Source organism: Mesoplodon densirostris, chromosome 10 (assembly GCF_025265405.1).
Source record: "Mesoplodon densirostris isolate mMesDen1 chromosome 10, mMesDen1 primary haplotype, whole genome shotgun sequence".
NCBI lineage: Eukaryota > Metazoa > Chordata > Mammalia > Artiodactyla > Ziphiidae > Mesoplodon > Mesoplodon densirostris.
The window spans coordinates 58,514,528-58,532,161 of NC_082670.1; the positions used below are offsets into that span (position 1 = coordinate 58,514,528).

A 17,634-nucleotide genomic window follows, 5' to 3' on the forward strand; every position below is an offset into this window, starting at 1 on the left:
CTGCCATGTTGAATTGTCCTCACTTTTTCTTGTTTTGTATGTTTCTTACACTGATTTCTGTGATGTCTGTTATCTCTTTCATGTTCCTTGCATAAATATTATAGTCTTCCTTAAACTGTTTTTGTATTTTTCTTCACTTTCTTTCCTGAGTTCTGCAGGTCCCGTTTCACATTTTCTTGCTATCTATCACCCACTGTTATCTGGGGCATCTGGTCCTCTGTTCATATTTTGTGTGTCTTTGGTACCGTGATTGCATCCTTAAGTTTTTAGCTTATTTTAGTTTTTTTAGTATGCTGTGTTCTTTGCTTTGTGGCAATATTTATTTCTTTTCTTTTCTTTTTTCTTTTTTGGCTGTGCTGCGAGGCTTGCGGGATTTTAGTTTCCCTACCAGGGATTGAACCCTAGGCCACAGCAGTGAAAGTGCGAGTCCTAACCACTGGACTGCCAGGGAATTCCCTGTGACAGTGTTTCTTCAGTGAATTTGCATTATCTGTTGGAAAGTTAAACTGCTCTTTTTCATCCTTTTCCTTATGGTTTCTTAGTGTTGAGGCAGATGGGATGCCTTTTCAGTCACTTGTGTTTGAATGAGCTTGATTTTAGTCGGGGAATAGCAAGAGGTTCCTGGGTGGGGGAACCGCAGGGTATCTTTCCAAGCCTCCTTGTGTAGGCCCCTTCCTCCTCTCCTCCTCTCTGCTTCTCAAAGCCTGGTGTAGGAAGGATTCCACTTCTGTGCCTGTATTTCCCTGAGTTCCTCACAGCCTTTGCTTTTCCAGGTGATGCATCTACTTTCAGTTTGTATTTTGTGGACATTTTCTGAGTGCTCATCCCCTTTCCTCCTTCTCCCCACTTTCAGTCCTCTTTTCTGCTTCCCCCAGCATCCCTGCCCTTGTAATTATCTGCCTCTGTGCTCAGCAGCTCCGTGGGACCAGGCTCCTCAGTATTCCATTTTTCCTGTGACCCCTGGGTGGCTCCAGGCAGGCCATTTGGCTTTACCTTTATCTTTGAGCTGGCAGCTGTCACCTCATTGCATTTCATTGTTTTTAGATTTGCTTAATTAAGCACTTTCCCCTCAGGGTGGGGCCCTTAGCCTTCCCGTTTCTCCTGCTGTATTCAGCATTTCTTATGCTCCTAATAATTTTTCAATTTGGGGGAGCGTTTGACCACATTTACAAATCAAATTTGATGTACAGCTCACTTTAAAAAGTGATTTAAATTTGTGCATTTTCCCATCTCTTGGTTTACACTAAAGGTATAGCTTTTGTTTTCTTTGTTTTGGTTATCCTTGTTTCTGTTTCATGTTAATCTTGTACATATATTTTAAAATTTATTCGTGGATATTTTGTCTTCCTGTTGCTAGTAACAATGGATTTTTTCTTTAGTTATCTTTTCAAGTTGGTGGTTGTTTATCTGTATTTGCTCTGTTGATTTTGAATCTTAGCCGTCTCTTATTTAGAATAGTTAATTCTCTTAGCTTTTGCTGGTATACAAATATATACCAGCAAAAGCTGGTAAATAATAATTGTTCCTTTTCTTTTCTAAATTTTATACCTCTAATTTTATCCTTTTGTCTGGTTATTTTGACATATTCTGTGTTCTGTGTTCATGATGATACTAGTGATCTTTGTTTTATTTTGACTCTAGGAATGTTTCTTTTATTTTTCTGCTAAGCATGAGATTAGCTTTGGAGGTTAAGATTTTAACATGTTAAGGAACTGGATATCTATTTTTATTTTACTAAAATTTAAAAAAATGTCAAAAGTGAATATTTAATCAAATGATTTTTCAATGTCTTTGGAGATAATTTGATTTTTTAAACTTAAATTTATTATTTGGAGAATTACATAAGTAGGTTTTCTAATATTAAACCATTCTTGTAATCTTGTAATTTTGGTGTTTTAGACTGCTTTATCTCTTCATGTGGCCGCTTTATATAGATGGTCTTTATATACCTGAGAATATTATGTATTCTCTAACTGTGGAGCCCAGGGTTCTCCATGTCTGGTAAATCAAACTCATTAATTGTGTTGTTCAGATCTTCTATAATCTTACACATTTTTTGTTTACTCCATTTATTTCTGAGACAGGAATGTTAAAATCTTCCACTCTAATGCTGGGTAGATTTATCAATTTTTCATTATAATTGTTTATATAGATAAAGGCTTTTAAATATAATATTTAAGAGGTTTTATATCTTTCTGGCAAATTGGAAAGTGTTTTATATTGAATTTATCCCTAATAATGCTTTTGACTTTATTGTGTATCTGGTGTTACTGTACCTAACACCACCTAAGTAATTTGAACCCTAACTTTATGTGAGGCATGTGTTCATCTTACGTATCACAAGGGCAGCCTTTAAAGAAAAAATTGCTATTGGTGCTGACACAGCATGCTTCCTTGTTGATTTCCTGTGTTGCATAATTTTTTTCTGACTCACCCTTTTCATCACGGGTATAGCCCTTTGAGGTTCCTGCCTTCATGTGGAGGGTGAAAGGGATGTTTCTTAGTTTTCCGTCTTATGTAGTTTCAAGACCCCTGTCTTAAGTCTTTCTGAGGGCTTTTAATGCATTTTATTTTTTATTTATTTATTTATTTATTTTTTTGCGGTATGCGGGCCTCTCACTGTTGTGGCCTCCCCCGTTGCGGAACACAGGCTCCGGACGCGCAGGCTCTGGACGCGCAGGCTCAGCGGCCATGGCTCACGGGCCCAGCCGCTCCGCGGCATATGGGATCCTCCCAGACCGGGGCACGAACCCGTATCCCCTGCATCGGCAGGCGGACTCTCAACCACTTGCGCCACCAGGGAGGCCCTTAATGCATTTTAATAGCTCGTCCTTTGGGTACAGAAATACCCAACAGCCAGAGCCACTTTCCTCAATGTCAGTTTATAGTTTTGATTTCTTTTATTTTCTTGGTAATTCATTCATGTCTTTAAAGGGATATCTGCTCTGTATTATTCTTCATTTTTGATATTTTGGTATTTTGTGATGGGAGAATTTCTAGGCTGTTCTGTTGACCACATTTCTAGTAATGCCAGTCCTCAAAGATTTTTTTTAAAAAACAGTGCTTGGATACCTGGTTGAAAAAAAGAAATAAAATATTCTCTCTCTCTTTTTTTTTTTTTACATTTTCTTAACTAGCATGCGGCAGAATTGATTAAAACAGTGGCATCTCGCTATGATGAATATGTCAACGTGAAGGAATTTTCTGACAAAATCAACCGTGCCCTTACTGCAGCAAAGAAGGATAATGACTTCATTTATCATGATCGAGTTCCAGACCTTAAAGATCTAGACCCTATTGGCAAAGCCACACTTGTGAAATCTACGCCAGTCAGTGTACCCATCAGCCAGAAATTCACTGGTATGTCAACTGTTCAGAGGCACTTTAATCTTATTTATTTCTTCTGCGGTTTAATTTACTTTTTGTAGCTAAAATCATATAATTGAGATTGTATGCTTTGAATATAATTTGCATTCATGTTGTTCAAAGTGAATATGAGAATAAAAATTACAGTGAAACTTTAAGATGGAAAGTAAATGGTAGTAAAGCATGAAGTATATATACAGCAGAGTCAGAAAACTTGAAACTGTGTCTGAGTAATGATAATGACTTCAGTGAGCATTTATCTTTTTGTTAACATTTGTTATTTAAGATTCTGCTAATAAAAATAAACATACATAAATATGACTTTAAACATATAAACTTTTGGAGTCATGGTTGTATCAAATGTTATAATATCCTTGAATATTGTAGGTATATGCAATATTATGGTAGCCTCTAGCTGAGATGCCAAGGATAATATTCTAAGTTCTTGGGTGGTTATTTTACAGTTGGCCATCTGTATCTGTGGTTCCACAGCCATGAATGCAAGCAACCGCTGATTGAAAAATATTCACATAAAAAAATTTCCAGAAAGTTGCAAAAAGCAAAACTTGAATTTGCCATCCTCTGGCAACTATTTACATAGCATTTACATTGTATTAAGTATCATAAATAAGCTAGAGATGATTTAAAGTATTTGGGAGGATATGTGTAGGTTATATGCAAATACTGTGCCTTTTTTTTTTTTTTTTTTTTGCCATACGCGGGCCTCTCACTGTTGTGGCCTCTCCCGTTGTGGAGCACAGGCTCCGGACGTGCAGGCTCAGAGGCGGTGGCTCACGGGCCCAGCCGCTCCGCGGCATGTGGGATCCTCCCGGACCGGGGCATGAACCTGTGTCCCCTGCATCGGCAGGCAGACTCTCAACCACTGTGCCACCAGGGAAGCCCCTGTGCCATTTTTTATAAGGGACTTGGGCATCCATGGATTTGGTATCTGCCAGGGGTCCTGGAACCAATCCCCTGCAGATACCAAGGGACAACTGTACTTATTTCTGTTTAACAAACACAAAGTGTCTACCATGTACCAGAAACTCTTTTCAGCACTTTACAAATATTAGCTCATTTATTTCTCAGAACAACTCCATGAGACAGTTACTATTATTATCCCCATTTGACTGATAAGGATACTGATACAGAGTGGTTAAGTCATTTACCCAAGGTTGCAGAGCCAGGAAGTGGTAGAGCTGGAAACCATAGCACTGTGGCCCACTCAATCAGTTTCATCAACATATAAGCATTGTTTTCTCTTGTGTAGATCTTCTTCACCAAAGATCCTTTAAACTTAATGACTAACACATCTTTAAAAGCTAAGAAAATTAAGTTCAAAGAAAAAGCTTTCGTTATCATTGTCCACGAATATGGTGATCTAAAAATTCTCTTCATCGTATTTTCAATAGTGATTTAGTTTTGTTCTTTAAATATCTGTAGACTTTCAGTGTGAATATTGGAAAGGAAATATGAGTAGTCACTTTACAGTTTGAGTTTTTGTCTTAAAATTTTGTTGAAATTTTAATTCCTAATTTTAGATCTGTTTGAGAAGATGGTTCCTGTGTCAGTGCAGCAGTCTTTGGCTGCCTGTGGTCAGAGGAAAGCTGATTTAGTTAACAGATCAATTGCTCAAATGAGAGAAGCCACCACTTTGGCAAATGGGTGAGTAGAGCTTAACTTTCATAAATTTATCTCTAAAGTTCTGATGTTTTCTGATTGGTTATTTATGAATGTTGTAGTTTTCTGAGCTCAGAGCTGAATGTCAAGGATATTTGAAATAACAAATACAGGCACACACACATTTCTTAGGGACACTATATTTACTGAACCCTGGCAAATATATTATAGTTGGAAGAAATTTAATTACTGAAACAAAGTGAAAATATTTGACCACTAATTTGTATTTTAGGAGATATTTATTTGAGGGAAATGTGAAGTAGAACTGAACTTTCAAGGTTAAGATACATGCATGTTCAGTATTCTGAAACAGTTTTTGTTTTTGGTGGATTGAAGCTAAGAAAATAATACATTGTTTAAAAAAATATATTAAGTATAATTTTCACACAATAAAATACACCCATTTTAAGTGTATAGTTCAATTCTTTTTGATAAATATATATACCCACGTAACTACCACCATCATGATCAAGATAGAGAACATATCCATCACCCTAAAAAATTCCCTCATGCCTTTCCGTTCAATTCCTCCTCCTCTACCCTCTAGCCACTACTGATCTGCTCCCTGTCACCATAGGTTACTTTTACCTTTTATACAATTTAATATAAATGTAATCATTATAGCATGTGCAATATGTACATGACAGTATATAATACATTATATACAGTAAATAGTACATTATATATGATATATATTGATAGTACATTATATACAGTGTATAGTATTGCTACAGTATATATAATATGCAATACTTGCAGTATGCACAGCATGTAACAGTATATATTAAAAATGTGTTGGGCTTCTTTCACTTAGCATAATCTATGTTTTATGTATCAGTTTGATTCTTTTTATTACTGAGCAGTATTCCTTTTTATGGTTAAATAGTTTGTTAATTCTTTCACCTTTTGATGGACGTTTCAGTTGTTATGAACACTGATGTACAAATCTTTGTGTGGACTTGTTTTATTTCTCTTGGGTAAGTAACCTAGGATTAGAATTGCTGAGTTGTATGGTTAGTGTATGTTTAACTTCACATGAAATGTCCAGATGGTTTTCCAAAGTCATTGTTCCTGCACTGTTTGAGAAATGCACTTGCTCTGCATCCTCATCAGAATTTAGGATTGTCAATCTCTTTAATTTAGCCATTTTAGTGTTTGTGTAGCAGTATCTCATAGTGGTTTAATTTTCATTCCCCTGATGACTAACGATGTTGAGCAACTCTTCATGTGCTTATTAGCCATTCATATGTCTTTGTGAAGTGTCTGTTGAAATCTTTTTGCTCATTTTTGGAAACTGAGTTTTTCTTCTTAATTATTTTTAAAGAAGTTCTTTACGTATTTTAGAGGCAAGTCCTTTAACAGAAATGTTACTGAGAATTTTTTCCTAGTCTTGTTTGCTTTTTCATGTTTTTAATTTTGATGAATGCATAGGTTTTGACCTCATTTTACTTTTTCCAGTGAGAAAGCAACATAAGTTTACTGTAACATCCCCTCCATTATGTAAATGAAATAATAGAATAATAGTTATTGTGCCACAAAACAGAACAGATGAAGATTCTGTATTAATACATAGACCAACTATGTACTCTTGAAATTTTGCTTAGATGATATAAAATTATAACCATTTTGTGTATTATTTCTGTTTTGTCACTGACAGTATAACAGTCAGGAGTGTGATAAAAGATTGCATTTTTAAAATAGAATTTTTGACTTTTAATTACTTAGACTGAAAGAAGTTAAGTTTACCTGTGAGCCAAAGGTTTCTAGTATATTTTAATGCATATTTCTTACCTTTTAGCTTTCAGTTCTGAACTGTGAACCTAACTTAGCTTTTTAATGATTTTGTTTTAATTTTATCAATCACTGATTTTCTATTTTTCCTCTATTTTTGCTTTCTGTTTCCATTGACAAGGCTTACCCACTTTTTTGGAGTGCTAACTCTGCTGCTATTGATTTGGATATAGGACATCAGTGTTTTAAAGGAATATTAGACCTCTAGATGACATACTATCTCATTTTTTCAGGGTATTAGCTTCACTTAATCTTCCAGCAGCAATTGAAGATATATCTGGAGATACTGTACCTCAGTCTATACTGACTAAGTCCACATCTGTGATTGAACAGGGAGGCATCCAGACTATTGATCAGTTGATCAAAGAGCTACCTGAACTTCTACAAAGAAATAGAGAAATCCTAGATGAGGTATGTTTTAAGAGATTTGCTTTTCAAGTAAAAATTTTCCAGCCCCTTGGTGTCCAGCAAGGATTAGGACTCAAGGCTTCTTCCTATTGGGTTTCACAAGGTAGCACTCATCATTTAGGTGAGTTTGCTGTGGCCCAGACAGAGTCTGCTCTTCAGCCTCAAGAGGAATTCTGACTGAGTGAAAATGGGGTCATATGTGTCTTAAGGGTATATAAATGCACATTACTGAAACTCGTACGACCATTGTGTAAAACTAGTATACTGTGAGAAATTACTATCACAGAAACTGTTCAAGCTTTTCATAATTAATGATTTTTTTTTCCTATGAAAGATTAGGTCTCTGGTGAACAACGAATCAGACTAAGGAAGTTAGGCTATCAAATGTTTTATAAGCCCACTATACCTATCTTTTAGTCGAAAGGAGATTTTATCAATAAGAATGGAACACTCAAGTTTTTTGGCTAAAGGCAACTATTTGCCAATGTTATTCTCCTTTTACTGTGCTTTCACCTCTTTCCCCTAATTGATACATTTGTTTCTTTAGCTATAAATACATTCAGGCTGGTTATTTTGGCTTTTGTCAGTTTAGGAGTCACATCTTTTTTAGATGACTTCTGTTCTCAGTGCTTTAATTCATGTTTTGATCTTTCAGTTAACTGTCAGAGGATGTTGTATTTACATCATATCCAAGTACTTTGGGGCAAAGACGGAGTACTTAAGTACTTATGACAGTGTGAACCTTGGGGATAAGAATATATACCTTCCAGGGTTATTTAAAGGATTAACTAAAATAAAACAGAAATATTAATGTGAAAAAAAGTTCATCTCATAATTAAGGAAAAACTGGCTTTATTAGTGTATATGATATGTCTGTTGTCTGCCTATCTTAATATGAGGTATTTTTATTTATTTTATTTGATGTTCCTAACAGCCTTAGAGTCAGAGTCACTGTTATTCTGTCAGTTGTACTTGGAGAGTCTCATTTTAAGTAAGTTGTTAGTTGTGAAGCTGATACTGTTTTTGAGTGTTTATCACTGTGGTAGCAAAGTTAATTTTAGTCTTGATTTTGAGAAAATTTAAAGTGTCCACTAATTTATTCTTTAAATGATAAATTTATCTTACTTGGGAGCTGTTGGGCCCTTGCCATCTTAGATTCATGGATTCTGTTTCTTCAGTTACTCTTTTTTCCTCCATTCTCTCCTAATGAATTCCTGTTAGATTGATGGTGGTGCTTCTGGGTCAGTTCTTCACATCTCTCTCTCTTTTTTAAAAAAAAATTAATTAATTAATTTGACTTCACTGGGTCTTAGCTGCGGCACTCAGGATCTTTGTTGCCACCTGCGAGATCTTCATTGCAGCATGCAGGATCTAGTTCCCTGACCAGGGATCGAACCCAGGCCCCCTGCATTGGGAGCATGGAGCATGGAGACTTGGGAGCATGGTTAACCACTGGACCACCAGGGAAGTCCCACACCTCTTAAAGTTTCTATTACTTTTTCTCTTTGTGCTCTTGTTCTTTCTGGGAGGTTGTCTCAGGCTAGCCATCCAGCTTAGTAATTGGCTGTTTAGCTGTGCCTTATTGTTTTTTCCCCCATATTTTTCATTTCCAAGATGCCTAATTGGTTCTTTTAATAAATCACCTATATTAATCTCACAACTACATTTGTCTTTTTTTTTTTGAGATAAAATTCACATAACATAAAAGTTCACCATTTTAACCTCTTTAGGCTTTTAGTACATTCACAGTATTGTGTGAGCACCAACACAATCTGATTTCAGAACATTTCAGAACATTTTCATCACCCCCAAAAGAAACCCTGTACCCATTAACTCTTCATGGAGTTGAGTCACTCCTCATTCTCCCTTCCCCCTTGCTCTTGGCGACCACAAATCTAATCTCTGTTTCTATAGATGTATTTATTCTGGACATTTCAGATAAATGGAATCATGCCTTTGGAGTGTTTTTGTCATAAAAGGGTGTTGGATTTTGTCAAATATTTTTTCTGTATCTCAAGATGATTATATCGGTTTTTTCCCCTTCATTTTACTAATACAGAGTATTACATTAATTGATTCTTTGATGTGAACCACCCTTGTATTCCTAGTATATCCCACTTTGTCATGGTGTAGAATCCTTTTAATGTGCTGCTGGATTTGGTTTGGTAGTATTTTGTTGAGCATTTTGCATTTATATTCATAAAGGATATTGGTCTGTAGTTTTCTTGTTGTGTCTGTGACTTTCAACTTGTGTGTCCTTATGGTTGTGTCTTTTGTAAATGGCACATAGTAAGGTTTTTCCTTTTCTTTTAGTTTGACAGTCTTCATCTCTGTTTGTAGAGGGTTAAATCCGTATATATTAGCTGTGATTATTCATATATTTGGAATCATGTTCTTCTATATTTTGTATTTTCTACTTGTCTCACTCTTTTGATTTCCTTCTTTTTTTGTCCCTCCTCACCCTCACTTTTTCCTGGTTTTATTGAGTTTCCTCCATTTCTTTCCTTTTTTTTTTCTTTTCTTTTTAACAGCATGGAAGTTGTACACTTATTTTTCTTCTTTAAAGTTCATTATGATGTGTCTGGGTGTGGGTTTATTTTCATTTAAATTGCTTGATATGCTGTTGGATCCAATGAATTTGAGGAGTTGTGTCTTTTATCCATCCCAGAAAGTTCTTAGTTTTCACTTCTTTCAATATTGCTTTTTCCCTATTCTAATTATTATCTCTTTCTGGATCTCTGATGTTAAATCTTCTCCCTTTATTTTCCAGGTCTTTTAACCACTTGTATTTTCTCTTGCTCTGTGCTTCATCTTGTGTGATTTCTTCTGGTCTGTCTTCCAGTTCACTGGTTCTTTTCAGTTATATCTCAGCAGTTTTTAACTATCCATTAACTTCCTAACTTTTTATTTTTTTCATTTCCAGAAATTGTATTTGGTTCTTTTTCAATTCTTCTCTTTCTCCTGTCATACTTTTATCTCTTATTCTAAACATAGTAAATATATTTATTTTATTTTCTTTATTTTATCATCTTAGTATCTCTGGTCTTTGTGGTTTGGTTTCATGATTTGTTATTTTTGCTGATTTTTTGCTAATTGTGGTTTGTTTCCTCTTATTTCAGTGTTTTTTGTTTTGTTTTTGTTTTTGTTTTGTTTTGGTGTGTTCCTGTATATTAAGACTGTTAATTTGGAGGGCTTTTTCTTTTTTTCTTTGTGGTTAATCTTTTACTCTGAAATTCATCTTAGGACTTTGTGTCACACAGTTATTATGATTTCCAGTTCTAAGTTCAGGCTTTTGATTAGGAATCTTAAGGTGATACTTCTTTTCTATTTAGAGCCAAGATTCAAACAGGTAAGTTCCCTTCTCTTGGGCAGTTTTCCTTTTTAAAAATTTGTCCACCGAGTGTCACCCATTTGGAAGTGACCCAGTTTGAGGGAAGATCATGCCCTTGATCTAACCTCCTCCTCTTATTAACTCCACCTGTGTTTCTTGTCTCCTATTCATGTTCTGTTAAATTCACACTCTAAGCCATTAGAGAATGTGTAGGAGGTGAACTATGGACAGTAGGCCAGTTCTACCTTGTGGCCTGTTTTTATATGGTTCACTAGTTAAGGATGATTTTTACCACTTACAGAGAATTGTAAAAAAAAAAAAAAAAAAAGAAGAAGAAGAATATGTGACAGAGACTATAGTCCACAGAGCCTAAAATATTTACCCTCATGTTTGACACAAAAGTTTGCAGACCTCTGCTCTAAGCTGTCAGGAATTAGCAGATACCGTTGACTCTAGCACTTGTGTCCATTGGTGGATTAGCACTTGTGTTTCAGGCCCTGTACTATCCTGTCTTCTCAGCTATGCATTAGAAAGGCATTTTTTTAATATGTTAATTTTCAGTTTGTTGTATTGGGAGTGAAGTCTAAATCTTTTATTTTCATGAATTAATCAGTTTTCTCTTTTGTTTATGGCTTCAGTGGTCTAAAGGCTTTCTATTTGTTTTAATCTTAAAAACATCTTTGTTTAAAGTAGTCTTGGTACATGGATGTGCATAATCTCTTAGTTTTCTTTCTTAATTTTACTGAGTAAGGTAATGGCTAACCTAGTCTTAAATTTTTACAAGATTTTTTGTTAAATATAACTTGGGTTTCTGCAACAGAAATTATTGTACTAATTTATATTCTAACCAGTACTGTAGGAGCTCACTAATTGTCACCTGTATTGAGTATGATCATTTAAAAACTGTTTTAAATTTTTTACACCAGAAATATTTCATTGTTGCTTTACCTTCTTTTTAAAAGTCATTAAGACTGTTGGATGAGGAAGAAACAACTGACAATGATTTAAGAGCAAAATTCAAGGAACGCTGGCAAAGGACACCATCCAATGAACTCTATAAACCCTTAAGAGCAGGTAAGAATGTGCATAAATGACTTTGACTTGAGTAAGTTCTCAATTTGGATCCACGTTTTTTGCTTGATTGAAGTAGGCTCTGATGTAAACGTGTTTTTATTGAAACTGTGCTATTATGAAAATCCAGGTGTTTTTCTTCAGTTCCATGTGAGACAAAAAATGACAAAGGTAATCTACATTCATTACGAGAAGTTCAAATTCTTAAGAAAGTAAAAATTAAAATGATCCTGTAATAACACTCATTTCCTATTCCAAGCTCTATGCATATTTTAAAAACATAAATGAGATTGTATTATATATATGGTTTTGTAATTTCATTTCACTTAGTAGTGGGTAGTAAAAGATGAGTTTTAACAGTTAGCCTGAAACCAAATTATTATTTTTAAGACTTTGAATATTAAGATTTTATGCTTATTAAGATAAATGATGTCTAGACTTGTTTTATTTCTCTGTAAAAGTAATTAATACTGTTGAGATTTTTCTGAAAATATATCCGCCTTTCTTTTAAGTCAGATTTAAGGAGTGATCCTTTGAGAGAGGAATACTTTTGAAATAAGTTGTAACAATTTTTGGAGTGAATGTTATCTTTCTATATTCACAAGTTGTAGGAAAAGATTAGACTAATGTCGATTGGCTTTTATTTGGTGGACAGTAACCGCAAATGTATTTTAAGGTATAACTGCTTTTGCTTTATATTTGATTTTGTCATTTTTCCAAAACCGAAAATGCAAAGACTAATAGGAGCTCAGTTTCTGTTATCTAGTGAATTGGGACTTATCGAAGGGGGAAACAAGTAAAGTTGGAGAACAGAATTAAAAGTACAACCAGCTCATATACATTACTGTTAAAATCAATACTGTGCTCTGGTAACATTTTTTTTTTCCCCCCTCCACAGAGGGAGGCAACTTCAGAACTGTTTTGGATAAAGCTGTGCAAGCAGATGGACAGGTGAAAGAGCGTTACCAGGCTCACCGGGACACCATTGCACTTCTGTGTAAGCCGGAGCTGGAGCTGAACGCTGCCATCCCGTCTGCTAACCCAGCAAAGACCATGCAGGGCAGCGAGGTGAGGACATGCGTTTTGATGTGGGTGATCATCTGCTTATGAAAACTATGTTCAAGCCATTATATACAATGAATTACCAATTTTTTTTCTTACTGGCATCTTTTTAAAAATGATGATGGGGCTTCCCTGGTGGCGCAGTGGTTGAGAGTCCGCCTGCCGATGCAGGGGACACGGGTTCGTGCCCCGATCCCGGAAGATCCCACATGCCGCGGAGCGGCTGGGCCCGCGAGCCATGGCCGCGGAGCCTGTGTGTCCGGAGCCTGTGCTCCGCAACGGGAGAGGCCACAGCAGTGAGAGGCCCGCGTACAGCAAAAAAAAAAAAAAAAATGCTGATGTACATTGAGGTGGTTGTTTTTAGAGTAGCATGATATATACACTGTGTAAAAAGTAATTATATTAATAATACTACTATCTCTTTTTTGTGTGTGTGTGGTATGCGGGCCTCTCACTGTTGTGGCCTCTCCCGCCGCGGAGCACAGGCTCCGGGCGCACAGGCCCAGCGGCCATGGCTCATGGGCCCAGCCGCTCCATGGCACGTGGGATCCTCCTGGACCGGGGCACAAACCCGTGTCCCCTGCATTGGCAGGCAGACTCTCAACCGCTGCGCCACCAGGGAAGCCCAATACTACTATCTTGTAGTAATCATTTCCATTTATTGAATGCCTTCTGTGAACTGGGTACTATATTCTAGGTACCTCATATGTTCACAGGTTTAATTCAAATTTTATAAAAGGGAGAGGCTTGGAAGTATAGGAACTTCCTTGAAGTGGAAGGACTGGATTGGCCAGATAGTCTTCTGACCACAGATTCTTTGTTTTTTACATCATTCTATACCACCTTCCACCATATTCCACTGGGAGTACCTCTGAAGGGAAAGTTGTCAAGGTGTGCTTGTTAATCTAATAAATGGATAACGTCATCATGACATTTCTACTGGTGACAGGAAGGAGAAAATCAGTAGTGGGGCGTGTGATTTGCTAAGTCCCAAAAGGGGAGAGTGTGGGCTGAACACTGTGAAGTTGTGTAGGAGGATAAGAGGAGACCCGAAGCACACAGGAAAATAAGCCAAAGGGCAAGAGGTAGTGCTGAAAACTTCTTGAAAAAGGTGAATTTCCTGGAATAGTAGTTCTCAGAAGTTATCATTGCCATTCCTTATTTGTCTTTGCACAGAAGCATTTCATGTATTTACTCAGCCAAGACTTAATGGATAGCTACTGTGTAAGGCACTATGCTAGATGCTCATAATATCCAGCCTTTACGTTCAATTCACAATCCAGTGTGGAAGATGAGACGTATACAAGGATTACTGTAATACAGGGTAGAAATTGAAAAGTGTCACAACTATACTGTGAGAATTTAGGTGACGAAGTAGTTATGTTCCAGCATTTGGAGCTCCTTAAGCTTAGGAGGCTTAAGAAATTGGCACTTTATGAGCACAGTAGACAGGCAGGAAAGTGGACATGTGTAGGATTCGAGAAGATTGAGTGCGTGGGTGTGTCCAGAGCGGCTTCTGAGGTTCTGTGGGAGCAGCCCCCGAAGTGAAGAGAAGACGGCGCTGGTGGATGGGCACAGAGCCTGCGTCTCAAGGCGGGTGCCTGAGGGAACAGTGACTGTCAGTTAGATGCTTTGAGGATGTGGGGGAGAAAAGGAAGGTGGTTAGAAGATTAACTTGTGAAGAACAGAGCCTGCAGACCCATAGAACAGCAACACATTCTGGCCCCTTTTTATTTTAGAAAAAAACATCTCTGTTTAGTATCCCCGTTTTTTCTTTTTAGTGTCACATGCATGACTCAGAACTTATAGGGCTTTTGTCCTTTTATTCTCCTGCATTCTGTAGAAAAGCAAAAATGGTTTTTGCTAAGCAAAATCAGAATGAGCATGTACTGATATGTTATTTTATTCAGTAATAGCTGCTTTGTTAATTCACAGTGGTATTACATAGGGGAAGAAAACTTTTACAGTCAATATGAAGTTATTTTACTGAAACTAGATTTTCTGCATAGAGGTAATCAACAATTTTCAGTGTTCTAAATATTCATTCATCATGTGCCTTTATCAGAAAAGGCAAACATCATGTATTTATTAAAGCTATTTCAGATAGTTGTCATTGTAGTTGGTGACACATTAGCCAGAGTTTTTATGAGAAAAACTCAACCATTTGAATTGCTGATTATTAAAGTGATACAAAGTACATGTTTTATTAAGAGGTCCAAGCATAACAGGTGGGGCTATTTTTTTCTTTCATTATGAACAGGCCAACTAACTAGTTATTTGTCTTTGTTCTGTTTGGGCATCTGGTTTTAGGTACTTAGAGGATCTTCGTTTTTATACTATGTAAGAGACAGTCAGTCTATTTCAAGATAATAGTTAGTGTTCCTGACTTTCAGCTTTGTTTACTAGACTATTTTTTAAGACCAATTCTGCATATTCCTATTTCTCCCCCAGCTTTATTTCACTTGGCTACTTAAACATTTTCTAACTTTTGTTAGACATAACTTATATATAGAGGAAAATGACATTTCTTACTCTCCTAATAGCCAAGCAACCTTCACATAGGGTCATGGTCATGGTTGAGGTTCCATTATCAGTTTAAATATGCCAACAGATAAAAGTATCACAGCCTTTTCAAATTTATATGCTGTTATATCCCCCCAATACAAAATGTGTCACATAGTTACAGAAATAGTTACAATTCAGCAAAATAAGGGATACTTAATTCTTGGTCTGTTCCTTGTTGTTACTCTGTTCTTGTCTGAGTGCTCAGATGCCTAAGCCTCTTTAGTCCACAATGCACATGAAGTATAGAGTTAAACCATGAAGCCTAACTAACAGTTAATAATAATGGCTACTACTGACTGAGCACTTAGCCTATGTTAGAAATTACATTGAGCACTTTATATGGATTATTTCAGTCTTTACAACAGTCCTGACATATAGGTACTATTCTTATTCTTGTTTTGCAGATGAGAAAATTGAGTTTTCCAGGTAAACTGCCCTTGGTTACACAGTAACTAAGCCCATTATATTCACTAAGGGAGTGTAGTCAGAGTTGAAGTATTTTTTTCTATGTCATCATATTTCACTTTGTTAGACAACTAGTTTCATTTGTTTCTGTATTCACGTTTTGATTTAATTTTGTGTTTGGATGTGTAAAAGAATATTCATGATTCAAAAGGTTCATGCAGAGAAATCTCACCCCTTTTCTTTCTACCTTGTTCCCATCTGCTCTATGTAAGTAACAGTACTCATTAGTCTTTGGTTTGTGCTTAGTGCTTTTATTTTTGTGAAAAATACATATGCACACAGATACATATCATGTATTATGTGTGTGTATAGCTTTATATTCTGATTTCCCTTCTCACTCAAAATGCAACATACCATACATAATGCTTTTGTACCTTTTTTCATTTAACAATATGTCCTGGAAGTCATTTGGAAGCAAGACTTTGCTCCACTTTGTCTAACATCAAATTCTACTAGATCCCTTTAATAGACTTTGCCATGTCCATCCAGGTATGATTCTTTCTCCTCTTCCTTCCTTTTAGAGTATCTGTGGTTTAATGCTTCTTGGACCTCTAAGACCATTCCTTTGCACTGCTCTGCATGTTAAGAGACTGAATTTAAGATAGGAAGGACACTTAAGAGATACGGTGGTAACAGAGGCCAAAATGTAGAAGAAACTTGAGACTTCCTCAGGGCTTTGGTTTTCACATGGGAAGGTCGCTCTGGACCCTTTTGTCAGGGAGCTAACTAAGGCCGTGGACTGAAGAGCCAGACAGAGCTTCTTAGAAACAGGCAGTAGGTGAGCAGATCCTTTGGAGCTGGAAGTGCTGCTGGTAAGAAGACAGACAGAGGTGTAGGTGGGGTTCATGGACGGCCCCTTCTTCCTTTGTCTTTCCCCACTTTCTTTCTGTGAGCATCCCTGGGGCAAGCAGAATAGGGGGCTTGGGGTTGCTGTTCTCCCTTCTGGTCCTAGCAGAAGTGTGAAGAGATGTGAGTGAAAGGGGGCAGCTCATGTGTGGCCTTAGAGGGCGCTTGAACACTCTATAACACTATTACTACAACGGGGTGTTTATGAATCATTTGGGTGTTAGTCAGAGACTGCCTGGACCGAGTAAGAGGCAGAACTCATGATGCGAACAGAGATACAGAACCCGCCCGCTCGTTCTCTCCCAGGATATAAAAGAAACATACAGCTATAGCTTTCTATCTGTCTGTCTGTCTGTCTCTCTCGAGTGCTCTCTCCGTATATATCCGTATCTCTGTTTCTGTCTCCATGTCTCTCTCTCTCTCAGTCTCGCTAGGTCGGCAAAATAGGGTATCTCTTTACTTGACAAAAACATACCTTCTGGGGACTTCCCTAGTAGTCCAGTGGTAAAGAATCCGCCTTCCAATGCAGAGGACGTGGGTTCAATCCCTGGTCAGGGAACTAAGATTCCACATGCTGCGGGACAACTAAGCCCGCACGCTTCAACTAGAGCACCTGTGTGCCGCAAACTACAGAGCCCACACATTCCGGAGCCCACGTGCCACAACTAGAGAGAGAAAACCCACACACCACAACTAGAGAGAATCCTGTGTGCTGCAGTGAAGATCCCACATGCTGCAACTAAGACCCGACGCAGCCCCAAAATAAATAAATTAATTAAATTAAATAAATATTAAAAATGTATATATATACTTTCCTCTACCTCGTGACAAGGATGCAGTGTCGTGTAGCGAGGTTAAGAGATTGGTTTGGAGTTAGGCAGACTTAGGTCTCAGATTTCACCTCTGCTCCTTTTAGTAGCTGTGTAACCTCAGGCATGTTAACTTAATTTTTCTGGGACGCAATTTCTCCATCTGTGGAATAGAGGTAATAAATATATACCCTATGAGGTATTGTAAGGAATACGTTAAATTATATTTGTAAAGTGTTT

The 17,634-nt window shown here is 37.0% G+C and overlaps 1 protein-coding gene across 2 annotated transcripts in view; it reads left to right on the plus strand.

The window, feature by feature from the left end:
* Positions 1 to 17,634, plus strand: part of PDCD6IP (programmed cell death 6 interacting protein) — a 60,575-nt gene that overhangs the window by 30,663 nt on the left and 12,278 nt on the right. For both annotated transcript variants that reach the window (XM_060109658.1, XM_060109659.1), the window contains exons 8-12: positions 3,138 to 3,360; positions 4,908 to 5,031; positions 7,071 to 7,248; positions 11,539 to 11,650; positions 12,546 to 12,715. In XM_060109658.1, coding sequence (XP_059965641.1) covers positions 3,138 to 3,360; positions 4,908 to 5,031; positions 7,071 to 7,248; positions 11,539 to 11,650; positions 12,546 to 12,715 — 807 coding nt within the window. The remainder of the gene's footprint in view (positions 1 to 3,137; positions 3,361 to 4,907; positions 5,032 to 7,070; positions 7,249 to 11,538; positions 11,651 to 12,545; positions 12,716 to 17,634) is intronic.